This window comes from Crinia signifera, chromosome 1 (assembly GCF_055691185.1).
Source record: "Crinia signifera chromosome 1, ASM5569118v1, whole genome shotgun sequence".
Taxonomy (NCBI): domain Eukaryota; kingdom Metazoa; phylum Chordata; class Amphibia; order Anura; family Myobatrachidae; genus Crinia; species Crinia signifera.
The window spans coordinates 144,053,831-144,067,733 of NC_139217.1; the positions used below are offsets into that span (position 1 = coordinate 144,053,831).

The following is a 13,903-nucleotide window of genomic DNA, read 5'->3' on the forward strand; positions in this document are numbered from 1 at the left end:
TATTATTTACTTTAATTGTTTATTTGTTATGTATTTTCATAAATTTGTATAATCATTCACACAAGTTCATCGCTGCTTATGTGTGTATATGTGGTCTATATATATATTTTTTTCTATTTTTAGTTTATACTTATACGTCCCATCTCTAATTCTCTTATAAACAATATGTGTCATCTTCTTTTTCTTAGAATGTTATGTAAGAGGTCTGTTCTGTGTGATCATTTGAAGCTTGATCACCCTTGGGGACTGTGGGGCAGAGGCGTAGCTACGGCGGAGCCGGCGGAGCACAAGCTCCGGGCGGGGACATTTCACCTGGCGCCGGAGCTCTGCCGCCGGCTCCCCCGCCCTGCTCGCCCGCTCCCCGCTATGGCCGGCGTCAGTGTCAGTGGGGTAAGCAGGGCATAAAGAGAGCCGGAACGGGGCGGAACTGTCAGTTCCATTTTGGAGGTGGAACGGTTCCGCCTCCGTCCGGACACTTTGCCCCTCTCATTACATTTAAAATCTGACACTGGGTGCAGACAGCCTATCGGAGCTCGGCACCAGAGTGTATTAGCTCCAGCCTAGTCTCTCCTCCTCCAGCTGCTCTGGCCGCGCCCACCGCTTCCCCCAACTTCTCTGGCCGGCGGCCGCGTTCTCCCCAGCTCCTTATGCCGCATCCCCCTCCCTCATCTGCACTGTCCTCCGCCTTCCCCAGTTGACCTCCTCCTACACGTGAGAGCACTGGAGTACCTCTCTCTCACCCCCACCACCGGTGCGCTTGGCTCCAGGTTCTTCCGTCACTGGAGTCCCGCCGACGCGCTGTAGTCGCCCATTTCAGAAGCACTGGTCCTGTTTCTCAGTCCTGCTATTCCCAGCGGCAGGTAACAGGCCATGCTGCGCGGCAGCCTCTCCCTCCACCTCCCAGCTCTTCATGCCCTTCTGGCTCCTGCATCCTAATGCTGCCCGCCCAGAGAACAAACCGCAGGAGTCTGGACAGGAGGCATCCAAAAACAGCTCCATATCCACCCTGCCCTGGGACTCACCAACCTGTTGTCGGCCAAACTGCACTTCCCTCCTGATAACAAAAGGCACAGACTGCAGGTAAGTTGGCACTTGCCTGTACTGTGCACTTCCATTGGTGTCTGTATTCATAACTGTGTTACTCCCCACCTCCCAGATCAGTGAACCCCTATATCCAGCCCCATACCCCTTCCCCATAGTGTGCCCCCTTGTACCAGCTACCCCCATAGTGTGCTCCCCATATATATATATATACATACCTCCCAACTGTCACGCTTACCGCGGGAAGTCCTGACCTCCCAACTTCAAAAGTTGGGAGGTATGTATATATATATATATATATATATATATATTTTTTTTTTTTTTAAGATTTGCTCCACCATCATTCACCACAGTACCTGTTCTATAAAAAAAACAAAAAACAATAAATTATATATAAGTGTGTATAATGTGTTACTGGCATTATGGCTTGGCTTGTAGTGTATAGTCTAATGGGAGTTATGGTGTGTGGAGTACAGTGTAAGCAGCAATACGGTGTGTGGAGTATAGTGTAAGGGGCATTACGGTGTGTGGCATATAGTGGTATGGCCATTATGAGGGGGCCTTAGAAACTGTTTTTGGCGGGGGGATCAAAATGTATAGTTGCCCCCTCACCCCCTCTTGCCTCCCATCACCTCACCCCCTCTCATCCTCCGTCAGCTCACCCTCTCGTCCCCCGTCACCTCACCCCATCCCGTCCCCCTGTCAGCTTGACCTCCAGTCACTTCCCCCCTCCTTTCCCCAGTCACCTCCCCCCCTCCACCACCCCTGGCATCGAGCAAGAAAACCCTAGCAATGAGAATGTAGGTAAGCGGCACTTATGTGGCATAATATGTAATAGGCATTACCTGTGAGTGGCATATTGTGTAATGGGCATTACGGTGCGCATAATCCCCTGTCCCACAAAGCCATGCCCTAAATTTTTTCGGCACACACTGTTCTGTTTTTCTTTTGGCTGTTGGCTTGTTCTGCACTGGGGGGCATCATTTCAATTAAGGGTGGTATTATGTGGCCCACATTCATTTTTTCATAGGTGTGTGGGATAGGCCATACATTTAAAGCTTGCAGGGGGCGCTAAACACACTAGCACCCACCCTGGCTGTGATATATGGAAAGGGGGGGCTAGAGGTGGGGAAAGTGAGTTCCCCCACCTCCCCAAGACCACTTTAAGCACTGGAGGTAAGTAAAAAATCCGGCGAGCGCTCTCATTGCGCATGCGCCGGTTTTGGGGGGGGGGGCAAAACATGCCCTTGCTCCGGGCGCCGTGGAACCTAGCTACACCACTGCTGTGGGGGTCAATGTGTTTGGAATTACTGTGGGGGCCGGTGCATTAGTTTGAAGTGTAAGGGGCTCTACTTTGGAGAGCAGATGAGTAATTAGCACTACAACGGCTCATGGGAACAGCTTTCCAATGAGACATTGCTCCCTTAAGTTTTTTCAGGCACGCAAAAGTGCTCTGAGTGCTGGCGAAGTATAGATTCGTTACCAAAAAATGTGGGTTCGGGCCAGTACCAGAGATCTGTTGTAGATAAGTAACTGGTAGAACATTGGGTGTTGCCCATAGCAATCAGTCACATTCTAATAGTAGTTTATTGTGTATTGTTTTAGTTAGAATTCAGATGTCTGAATTTCTAAATTGGGAAAACCCTTTTCCACATAATTACCACCATGACATAAATGCCCCCCCCCCCCCCCCCATTCCTTTCTCTGTTATCTCTGTCTCTGCACCTTGTGTTGTTTCAGAGATAGTAGTGGAAAACCATTACATGGATAGAATGAAGTGACCTAGCTAAAGCTTTCCATACAAGCATTAACACTGTGGTAACAGACAAAAAGATATTGTTAAATTGTTGGTGACCGAATTTATCACAAATCCATTTTTATGGATGGAAAGGGAAATACTGACCACAATACATTGCCCTTTGGGGAAATTGTTTTTTTATTGCTAAGAATAAAATGTTATTATGAAAAGGAATGAAAAGACAAAACTGAGTGTTCCACAGATGCCCATACCAGGATCAGACTGGCACACAGGGGTACAGGGGAATCCCCAGGTGGGCCCCACAGCCTGAGAGTTCACCTTCTCAAGGGATGATGCTAAAGCCTGTCCATTTTAACTATAAAATATACTCATGGTACTTTATACTGCATTCCTATTATTAATCTGGGTATGTACTAGCAGTATTTTGATATATACAAAATCAAGGCGCCCAGACTCTGAACTCACTAATGATCTGCCATGCCTCTGTGGGGACTGGTCACACCCCCTCTTGAGATCGGCCCCTAAATATTAATCATTAAATATTCATGCCCCATTCCGAAACTGTGCCGGTTTGCTGACATCATGCGGGGGCGGGGCAGAGCATCATCGGGGGTGGGGGAGGAGGCAGCGCTTAGAGCTGGCGCTGCTCCAAGCACTGCCTCCTCCATTTTGTGAACGGGAAACGGATTGCTTGACACTGCAAAGCAACACGGCAAAGAACCAGTAAGAACCCTTCTTTGTTACTGGTTCGTAATGCCATGTTGCTACCATTTTGCTGGACCCGGTAACCCCTTTCACATCATACCAATTACCGAGTTGAACAGGCAAGAAACCGGCATGAACCTGGTGCGGTGTGAAAGGGGTATAAGTAGTCTCAGAAAGTGGCTGCTTCCTCTGTGTTTAGGTGATACAGAAGATACCCCTTCATAAGGGAAAGTTCTCATCTCTCCGATATGTTCTGGTACCACACTTTTTAGAAGTTTTGAACCAGTGTGTTTGTGTTCTCAGGGTAATCAGATTCTGGGCGGCCTCTCTGTTCAGGACTACAAGTCTGCACTGAAGATGATAAAGCAGGCCATCCTTGCTACAGACTTGGCACTTTACATAAAGTAAGTCTTAAATGATCAGGAAAAGATTCTTTGTGCATTCTATTATCCTGTGTTTCCTCCAATGAGATTTTCCTTGATTTATTCATTGTCGGTCACAGCACAGTCTAACTCACCAAAAAAGGAATGGCTGAATTATTTGTCTTGGCAGTGCCCAGTTTTCGTGTGCGTCATGAATAATCCATCTTACACCCTTCAAGCTTCGTATAGGTATCCATCATAACATATTAAGGGGAGCTTGTCCGGCTTATACAGAGTTGGCTATAGATTATGGTTTAGTTGTGTGGCAGTAATACCACTTTTGTTGCTTTGCAGGAGAAGAGGGGATTTTTTTGAGCTGGTAAAAAAACGAAAATTCAAGTGGGATGATCCAGCACAAAAAGAACTGTTTTTGTAAGTATGTGTCTGTATAGATGCACACGTGGCTGCTAATGCCCGGCCCAGCTGACATGTGCCGTCACAGTACAATGTGAAGGCCTGTTTTCTGTGCGTAAGATGCTGATGCATGGCACTGTGTTATAAAAGGTGCTCATTTATTAATATATGTATGTAATAAAGTTTATAAAAAGACAACAGAGTTAAATATGTATTTGTACTTGAAACCTAGTTTATTGGCATCATTAAAAAGCTACAGCTGTATGTGCTACAGAGGGAGCCACACTAGCACCAGACTGGAGGGAAGCGGTGATTGGCGGCTTCCCTGCCCGTCTCCGCTCCAGGCAGTACAATCCACACTAGCTGACACGAAACTCAGTAATGCCACTGGCTTGAATTAACAGAGATTGTCATCAGTGATTGTAAACAAATTAAATTGAAAAAGTATGTGGGCAACATAGGAACATTTTAAAGCCCTTTATCCCATCTGTCCATTATCTCGGTCTAACACTACGGCCACCTCAATAGGTCTCTTGTCCCTGAGACAGGGGAGTCCGGGGCACATACCCCCAACTCTGTTTCACAAGCCTCCCTTACTGTACTACCTCACACCTCATTGCAGGACTTAAAGGATCTGCTACTAACATCTCAGAAGCCAACACTCATGTGTGAGGCATGTGCCATGATCTGCAGCATGGCTGAGCCAGACACTCGTGCAGACCTTGCTGCCAAAAAGGCTGGGCAGAAGCCTGAGAATATGTCCTGCTTAGAGTGGGCATCCTTCTTGTACACCTGTGGCCTGGTGGCCTTCTATTTGAAGGTTTAGACACAGGTTAAGAACACCAGTGGCTGTCGCCATTTCTCTCTCCGGCAAAGGCTGCTGGTGCTCTTAGAGGACCACCCTCTGTCTCATCCTCTTCTCTTCCCCACCACCTCTTACCTCACCTCCCATTACCTCAACCACCCCCCATCACATCACCCCCTCTGGCCATCGTCACCTTACCCCTTCACCTCACCCCCTCTTGCTCCCATCACCTTGCCCCCTGTCACCTCACCCCTTCTTGCTCCCATCACCTCACACCCTCTTGCCCTCCTCAATTCATCTTTCATCACTTTGCCATCTGTCACCTCACCCCCATTGCCATACCCCTCTCCCTCAACCCCTATCCCTCTCCCCCTCACCTATCTCTTTCCACCGCTGGTGCTCTTACAGGAGAGCATGACGGTCAGAGAGCACCGGTGGCTGGAACAGGGAACATGAGAGGTTGGTGACCAGGAGGCCATCCTGCCTTCTATCTCCACCCTCTCCTCTTCCTCACCCTCTTCTCTACTCTGCCATGTAAATTGTCAATTCAGTATTTTTCAGCATTTGGTTTAGGAATGTGGTGGTGGACATAGTTGTGGTTATATTTACCACATCTTTTATTATTGGCAGCCACTAGCACTGGTTTTGCCTATCACTTTGACCAGAAATAATTTGTTTTGCTCCTGAACCTCCAACCTGAGACACCCCTGCAAGTGCCTCTCACCACACAATGGTGCCTAGGCTTACAGTTTGGGAACCACTGGCATAGGTGGTATAACCATGCTGACCAATAGGAAGCTGGAATATCTGTTTGCATTAGCATAGTGGCCATGTTTGAGTAAAGGTCTCACAGTTACCTGACATATAATTCAGCCCTGGGAAATAATAATTCAATGAATACTTTGAAACTCATATTTGCAGTGAACATACAGTACCTGGTGGTAATGAACGTCGGTCTTATTATGGGGTGCTGTTATAAAGAGGGAGTCCTGTAATATTACCCCACACTAGTTCTAGCCTGACTTTCCAATATTTAATTCTGTGTCTTCTGCAGGTCTATGTTGATGACTGCTTGCGATCTGTCTGCAATAACAAAACCCTGGCCAGTCCAGCAGCGGGTCTGTATCTTCTACACATAACACCCCCATACATATGCGTATTAAACTTAATGGAGGGGGGGGGGTTAATAGGATCAGAGATTCAGAAAGTGAGAGATTTGGTAAGAAATCGCCAATTTTTTTTAAAGCGGTAATCATTTACACTGCAAAACCAGTTTGATTTTGAAGTGTAAAAATGATTGCCGCTTTAAACAAAACCTAGAGATTTCTCTCACTTTCTGATTCTCTCATCCTATTAAATTTCACCGAATGTGTGTACAGTATTAAACATTGCAGGGGAAATTATTTTGCAGTGTAAATGATTGCCGCTTTAAAAAACTGCAGATTTCTTACAAAATCTCTCACCGCAATTCCAGTATGCATTTGTTTCCTGAAAACCACATAATAAAGGTCAGTCACTTTTCACAAATCCTATGTGTTTTTGGGGACTAATTGAATAGCCAGAAATTGAATAGCTTGTCCTACCACTTTTGGTTGCACCAATGCTGATATTTCTTTTAATGCTCCTTGTTAGTTCTAGAAGGAGGACATGGAGAACATTTGCAGCTTGCTGATTATAGCGGGAAGTGTCTGGTTTTGGACTAGGCCCAACATCCAAAATGTACTACAAAGATTATCATTGTCTAAAATTAAAGGTCTAAAATATTTACTCGGTCAACAAGAATGCTTACAGTTAATATTTTTGTTACATTAGTATAGATGGAAAGTAGGGCACCAATTGTAACACATTATAGGCACAATTACACTAGTCAACATTAATTATATTGACCCTCGGTACGGCGTTAAGGGGCTTTAGTTATATTGATTATTCAAAATGACCACAAAGAAATTTTTCTTCTTTCTACATATACCGTTTCAAATGTTGTCCAGTGGTAGCACCCCCCCCCCACACACAGATACACACACACACACACAAACTCAAAAAAAGGATTAACCCAAAGGCTAATATCGGGTATGGATCGTTAGGTCGACACAGGAAAGGTCAACATTAATTATATTGACCCTCGGTACGGCGTTAAGGGGCTTTAGTTATATTGATTATTCAAATGACCACAAAGAAATTTTTCTTCTTTCTACATATACCGTTTCAAATGTTGTCCAGTGGTAGCACCCCCCCCCCCCCCCCCCCACAGATACACACACAAACTCAAAAAAAGGATTAACCCAAAGGCTAATATCGGGTATGGATCGTTAGGTCGACACAGGAAAGGTCAACATTAATTAGGTTGACACAGGAAGATCGACAGGCAGAAAGTCGACAGGGACTGAAGGTCGACAGTGTCCTTAGGTCAACTGGCGGAAGGTCAACGAGTATTTTTTTATCTGGACACCGTCTAGTTCTGGACACTGTCTAAGTGGCCGACCTTCTACCTGTCGACCTTTCTTGGTGACCTAGCGATATCCGCTAATATCTAAGAGGGGCCACCTAAGCAATATAGTTTATTTACAAAATCTTCAGTCTTGTGCGATTGACTTTCTGTTACTGTTTCTTACCACAAAAAAAGCTTAAATTAACTTGGGCAATAGAAACAGTTCTCCTGGCCAGCCAATCATTGCAGCTAAGAAATCTAATTCCTAAACGGAGTTAAAAATAGCTACACTTAGGCCCTTATTCTGGTTGGTGCGGTCAGAGCCGCACACGGGGCTCCGACCGCACAAACCAAGGGCCGCCCACCGGACGGATCGCCACGGCCGTCCATACACGGACGGCTGGCGATCCGCACAAAAATGGTGGAGGCTACGCCTCCACCATGGTGGGAGCTGCCCCCTGCCTTCGATGGTCGACGACCATCGAAGGCAGGCCCGCACGCCGCGGCAGCTCCCGCAAGCTCAGACCACACGGACAATCGTCCGTGTGGGAGCTTGTAAGGGGGCTGAAAGCTGACATCCGGCGACGTCAGCTTTCCGCCCCCATGTCATGGTAATGAGGGCGTCATGCCCTCATTACCATGCATACGCCCCGCGTTTGCATGGGAACGCCCATGAAACGCGGGGCGTACACATAGGGAAATGAGGGGCTGAAGCCCCTCACGCCCCTATACGCCCCCTTTGCGGCGGACGAAATCCGTCTGCGGCGAAGGGGGCTGCACATGCGCAGAATGACCTCTGCGCATGTGCAGACAAAAAACATCGGCGGTACGGCCGCACGCGGGCCGTACCGTGCCGATCAAAATAAGGGCCTGAATCAGGCTCATCTGCTTAAATACTTTGTTAAACAAACTGGATAATACTTTTTCCAGACTTCAAGACTCTTTTGCAAATAATCATATTTATATGATGATCTACCAAAAGTGTCTAATCTCCATCAAAGCTAGGGATCACCAGAATAGACAGCTGCACCATAAGCAACAGCATGGTTTGTGCTTCCAACTTTAACTAATCTAATTAACAGGAAGAAATTAGTACTTAATTCATGTTTGTACGCAATTGCGAATTTAATGCTTCGGAACTGCTGATCTTAGAAAGCGAAGCAGTCGTCAGAAAAGATGATAGATGTCTACCAGAGCCATTGCAAACTCATTGACAATGGTTTATAGATATGCAGCTTATAACCAGTAACGGGAACATCAACTGCTAAAGTAGCCTAGGGCTAGGCAGACAGTAGTAAAGCAAGAGCTATGTTCACAGCTGATGCCATATACACTCCCCAAAAAAGGCCATGACACACGTTTTTGCTGCTTCTCCCACTTACCTCTTCCAAAACAAGGTCATACTGTGCATTCTCTGACATGTGATGTGATCACAGCTAGAGTCCTTAATATGGGTGGTTTATTATTAAAATTAGAAATGTGCTGAATTATTTTCCTACAGACCTTTCAACCTAAAGAACCTAACATTTATTTATAATGTGATGTACTCAGTCAAATGAGGATTCCTTTGGACTTTAAATACATTAGGTACCAACTCTATACTGCCACCAGTTTATGGTACTCATAGTTCTGCAGTCTTCCCAAGCACTGATTTTTGGCGAGGGCATATGGGCACAGTTTAATTATAATCCTTACATCATTCCAATATACAGTATCACTAACTTAATATCATGCAGTCTGTTCACTTGAAGTACCTTTTCTTCATTTACTGCAGGCACTTACTATGCTGAATGCATAGTCTGATTTTAATCAGGGTTGTCTACCCTCTAGTAATGTCTGGGAGGCTTCCGAAAATCAAGTCCCCCTCCCAGCCCCCCAGAAAGGTGGGCAAGCCTCCCACATTCCACCAGACCCCCTACATCTCCCCGGTAACAGTGTTTATGTACTGCAATTTGGGGAGGGGGCGCCGTATAGCCCACCCACACCTCAGAGACCCGGGAATCAAGGGTAGGCCCCTGTTTAAATGATGTGATCACTTAGCAGATATTGGGGCTCATTTTATTAACAAGTTATAAAACTTGAGAAGAGAATGGTGGAGTGCTGAAAAATTGGGATGAATTGGGTATTACAATATTATATTTTTATTATATAGAATTAAAATATAAGTATAATAATCACATTAAAAAACACTCTAAAAAGATCAATTTATAATAGCAAGTGTGCTGTTTGAATTACCCAAGTTCAAATATAATAAAAGTTGTATACTTATTCAAATGGAGTTTCCACTTTCACACTTTTTATTTGCTTTTTCTGGCTCACTTGTCCACTGGGTATCCTTGTTTGCAGGGGCGGGCTGGGCCGGGGGGCAGGGTGCCATGTGCCCCCCGGGCCGCTTACCCAGCCACTTGCTGCGGGCCGCGCACCTCCTCCAGCTGTCCTGCGCTGGCCGCGGCTTCCAGAACACGGCCGCGGCCACAGGAAAATGGCCGCCGGACCCCTGCACTGAGGACATGTCCTCAGTGTAGGAGGCCGGCGGCCATTTTCCTGTAGCCGCGGCCGTGTTCTAGAAGCCGCGGCCAGCGCAGGAGAGCTGGAGGAGGTGCGCGGCCTGCACTGGACTGGGGCTGCAGGGTGCACCGGACTGGGGTGTGGGCAGGAGGAGCATGTACTGCGCTCTCCCCCGCCCCCCCCTCCCCCAGCAGCAGCAGATAGAAATGAAACAGCAACAATGGTGAGTAAGTTGCTGCTGGCAAATTCTGGCACTGGGGCATATGTGTTTCTGGCACTGTGGGGGCATGTGTGTATTTGGCACAGTGGGGGAATATCTGGCACTGTGGGGGAATATGTGTCTCTGGCACTGTGGGGGCATATCTGGCACTGTGGGGGCATATGTGTCTCTGGCACTGTGGGGGCATGTGTGTATTTGGCACAGTGGGGGAATATCTGGCACTGTGGGGGCATATGTGTCTCTGGCACTGTGGGGGCATATCTGGCACTGTGGGGGCATGTGTGTATTTGGCACAATGGGGGAATATCTGGCACTGTGGGGGCATATGTCTCTCTGGCACTGTGGGGGCATATCTGGCACTGTGGGGGCATGTGTGTATTTGGCACAGTGGGGGAATATCTGGCACTGTGGGGGCATATCTGTCACTGTGGGGGCATATGTGTCTCTGGCACTGTGGGGGCATATGTGTCTCTGGCACTGTGGGGGCATATCTGGCACTGTGGAGGCATATGTGTCTCTGGCACTGTGGGGGAATATCTGGCACTGTGGGGGCATATGTGTATTTGGCACTGTGGCGGAATATCTGGCACTGTGGGGGCAAATCTGGCACTGTGGACATCACATTGTGCGGTGCAATGGGCATCATGGTATGGGTCGTAATGGGCATTATGGTGTGGGGATCATTGGGTAACTGCCATCACAGTATAGAGTGTAATAGGCATCAAGGTGTGCGGCATAATGTGTAATTAGCATCACAATGTGCAATCTGCAGGTACACAATACAATCATGGAATAGGCCACGCCCCCTTATGATAGGCCACACGCCTAATTTTTGTGCGCGCCTCCGGCGCGCACAAGCGTTCCGTCTTCCAGAAGAGGGGGGGGGGGGTATGGGCCAGTGCTCTGGACTTGCCCCCTAGGCTAAAAGTTGCCAGCCAGCCCCTGCTTGTTTGGCAGAAGGAAATGTCTCAAAGAGGGTCCATAAACCTTGCAGCATTGACCGCTGGAGGGTAATGGCAGTCCTTAGTTGTTAGAAGGAGGCATCCTCACGATGTTGCGGTGTTTGTATCCAAAATTAGGCAGGTGGTGGAATCCCAATAAACTGCTTGTATTGCAAAGTGCAAGATATACTGCAGACTGTAGCCAAGGAATGAGCTCAGGCAGCTAGCAATAAATGGAGTGTCCCATGCTACCTTTAGGAGTAGAAATAATTCAAAATGTGCTGGTGCTTCCTGACATGTTTCGCTGTGCCAGACAACTTTATTATAAAGGTTACCTTTGACACGGTCCCTGGGAGAGTGGGGACCCACGAATAAGGAGCTTCCCCCAGGGTTCACCCATCCAGGGCTGAAGCCTGGGGCTGTCCCCAGCACCCATGGACTGTGGGTGCAAGGCTGATTTTTTTTTTGTAGGGTAAAAAAAAATAGATAAAAAGAAACTTTGGGTTCTGCAGTGGAACAACAAGTCCCAACATGCGGGGCATTAAAGGGGATTTGTAGTCCAACTGAATGACCAATGTTAAAATAAAAACACAGACACCCAGTAAAGTACATATTTATTTGCATACATACACATACCCTCCAACTGTACCGAATAAGCCGGTACAGTACCGTTTTTTTAACGGTCTGTACCGGCTAAAAAAAAAATGTATCGATTGTACCGTTTTCTGGCCATTCCTCAGGTCCTCAGACTCCGCGCTTGTGATGCATAATCTTGAACGGGCCCCGGCTGGTGTAAAGCTGAAATCGAAGCCAATGAACCCGTTCCCAGGGGTGCATTGTGGTCTGGGCAGCGTGCGTCGCGTCATGACATCACGCGGCCCATGGAACTCTGGGGCTGTCCCCTGTGCTGTCTCAGATGCCCCTGGCGCATGCACTTTTTGAATTTGTGTGTAGTGCTGATTTTTTCTCCTGCACTGAAAATTTAGCAGTGGCAATAAACACCTGAATCGATGAATTAGCCAGCAATCCACGTGTTTTTGACACAATCTGGGTGATAGTGCTGCTTTTGAGGAGGGCATTTTTTGTCCATGCATTTCACCCCTCCCCCCCCCCCCCCTACAAAAAAAAGGGTGAAAAGTCAAGGACATGAAATGCCTTCAACATCTGCGAAAAAAGATTATCCCACCTACATGCTACCAATAGCAGATGTATGTATGGTAAGACCATAGATTTTGTCTCCAAAAAGAGATGTAGTTTAGGTGGATTTCAAAGGGTCACCTATTATCAAGCAGTGTTCGTGACAATGCAACTCTGTAACCATTAGGAATCACAATGTACTGTAACCAAGTAAAAGGATGAAAATTAAGGAATATCACTAAAATATAACTAAACATGTATCTTGTAAGATGCCTGTGTTCTGTATTAGTTGGTAGCTTTCTCAACATCCAATGACGTACATAAACCCTCTAGTTTGTTATACAGCTGTAACCAATATGTGAGGTTCCCTATCAAGCATAACTGTGCATTATTACAATAGGGTGGCTCAAGAAAATTTTGGGGAGAAATTGAAAACACCTGGGGTATGAAAAGTTGCCTATTGGTCCAAGTAAAAAGCACACATTTTTTTTATTGAAATCGACCAATATCTACCGGTACATGTTTCTCAAGCGCCATCTTTGTTTAATAATATGATAGGTTGTAAAAGATGGTTTCACCTATTACTTTTCTATTTGAGGTCAGATCGTAATTAATACATCAAATGAGGGGACTTTCAGTCAATCATTCAGTAAATTCCTTACATTGCTGTTGGAACATATTTTGCTATAAGAAACATAGTTTTACATTTTGCTGACTTATATACTTTGTTCCCAGATTGCTGAACTTGTCGCCACAGAATTTTATGACCAAGGAGATAAAGAGAGACAGGAACTAAATATTGAGCCAATTGTAAGTACGGATTCCATTGTTTATTTGTATTGTAAACAGTGAATGTAATCATGCTGGACCGCTAGGGTTCTATTTTTAAAGTCAGTTTGTGGGATTCCTCCCATTATTAGGTTATATTTGCGTCTTCAGTATCTTCCAAATGTATCTTGGGGCATGTCTTCAATATCTGCTGGGATCTTGCTTCTTTGGATATAATAGCAGCCCCTTGAGTTAACATAAGAGCTGCTATATATGAGAGTTAGTAAGCTCCGTAAATTTGGCCATGGTTGCTAACGCCATTGTAGACTATTGGCTAATTACTGCAACTGTTACAAGTAGAGGGAACTGTTGGATCCCTTCAGAGCAATGGGTATTCACACATGTAAGGTCTTCAGACTGTGTAAACACAGCAGCACTGCCAGCTCCCAAACAAGAAAGCTTCTTTCCTTTCAGAGCCCTGCATGTATTCTATAACAAATTTGTCGACCTTTCATTTTATATTGCCATGATAACAAATTATAATTATCAGGTCTAAAACCTGATAATTAATCATTATTCCCTTCAGACTCATGTGTGCTCTGTTATTTGCGAATACGTGTCACGTATTCACTGATCAGTTGATGTGCTTTCCTTTCAGGATCTGATGAACAGAGAGAAGAAAGACAAAATACCCAGCATGCAGGTTGGCTTCATTGATGCAATATGCTTAGAGCTTTATGAGGTGGGTAAAACATCTTACTGCAATTGTATTATTTACCATTATTTTTAAATAAAATACATACAACCACATTATT

At 46.0% G+C, this 13,903-nt stretch overlaps 1 protein-coding gene across 5 annotated transcripts in view; it reads left to right on the forward strand.

Moving 5' to 3' along the window:
• Window positions 1–13,903, forward strand: part of PDE5A (phosphodiesterase 5A) — a 133,461-nt gene that overhangs the window by 104,067 nt on the left and 15,491 nt on the right. For all 5 annotated transcript variants that reach the window (XM_083174453.1, XM_083174452.1, XM_083174454.1 and 2 more), the window contains exons 16-20: window positions 3,809–3,909; window positions 4,222–4,299; window positions 6,141–6,204; window positions 13,056–13,130; window positions 13,747–13,830. In XM_083174453.1, the coding sequence (XP_083030579.1) occupies window positions 3,809–3,909; window positions 4,222–4,299; window positions 6,141–6,204; window positions 13,056–13,130; window positions 13,747–13,830 (402 nt within the window). The remainder of the gene's footprint in view (window positions 1–3,808; window positions 3,910–4,221; window positions 4,300–6,140; window positions 6,205–13,055; window positions 13,131–13,746; window positions 13,831–13,903) is intronic.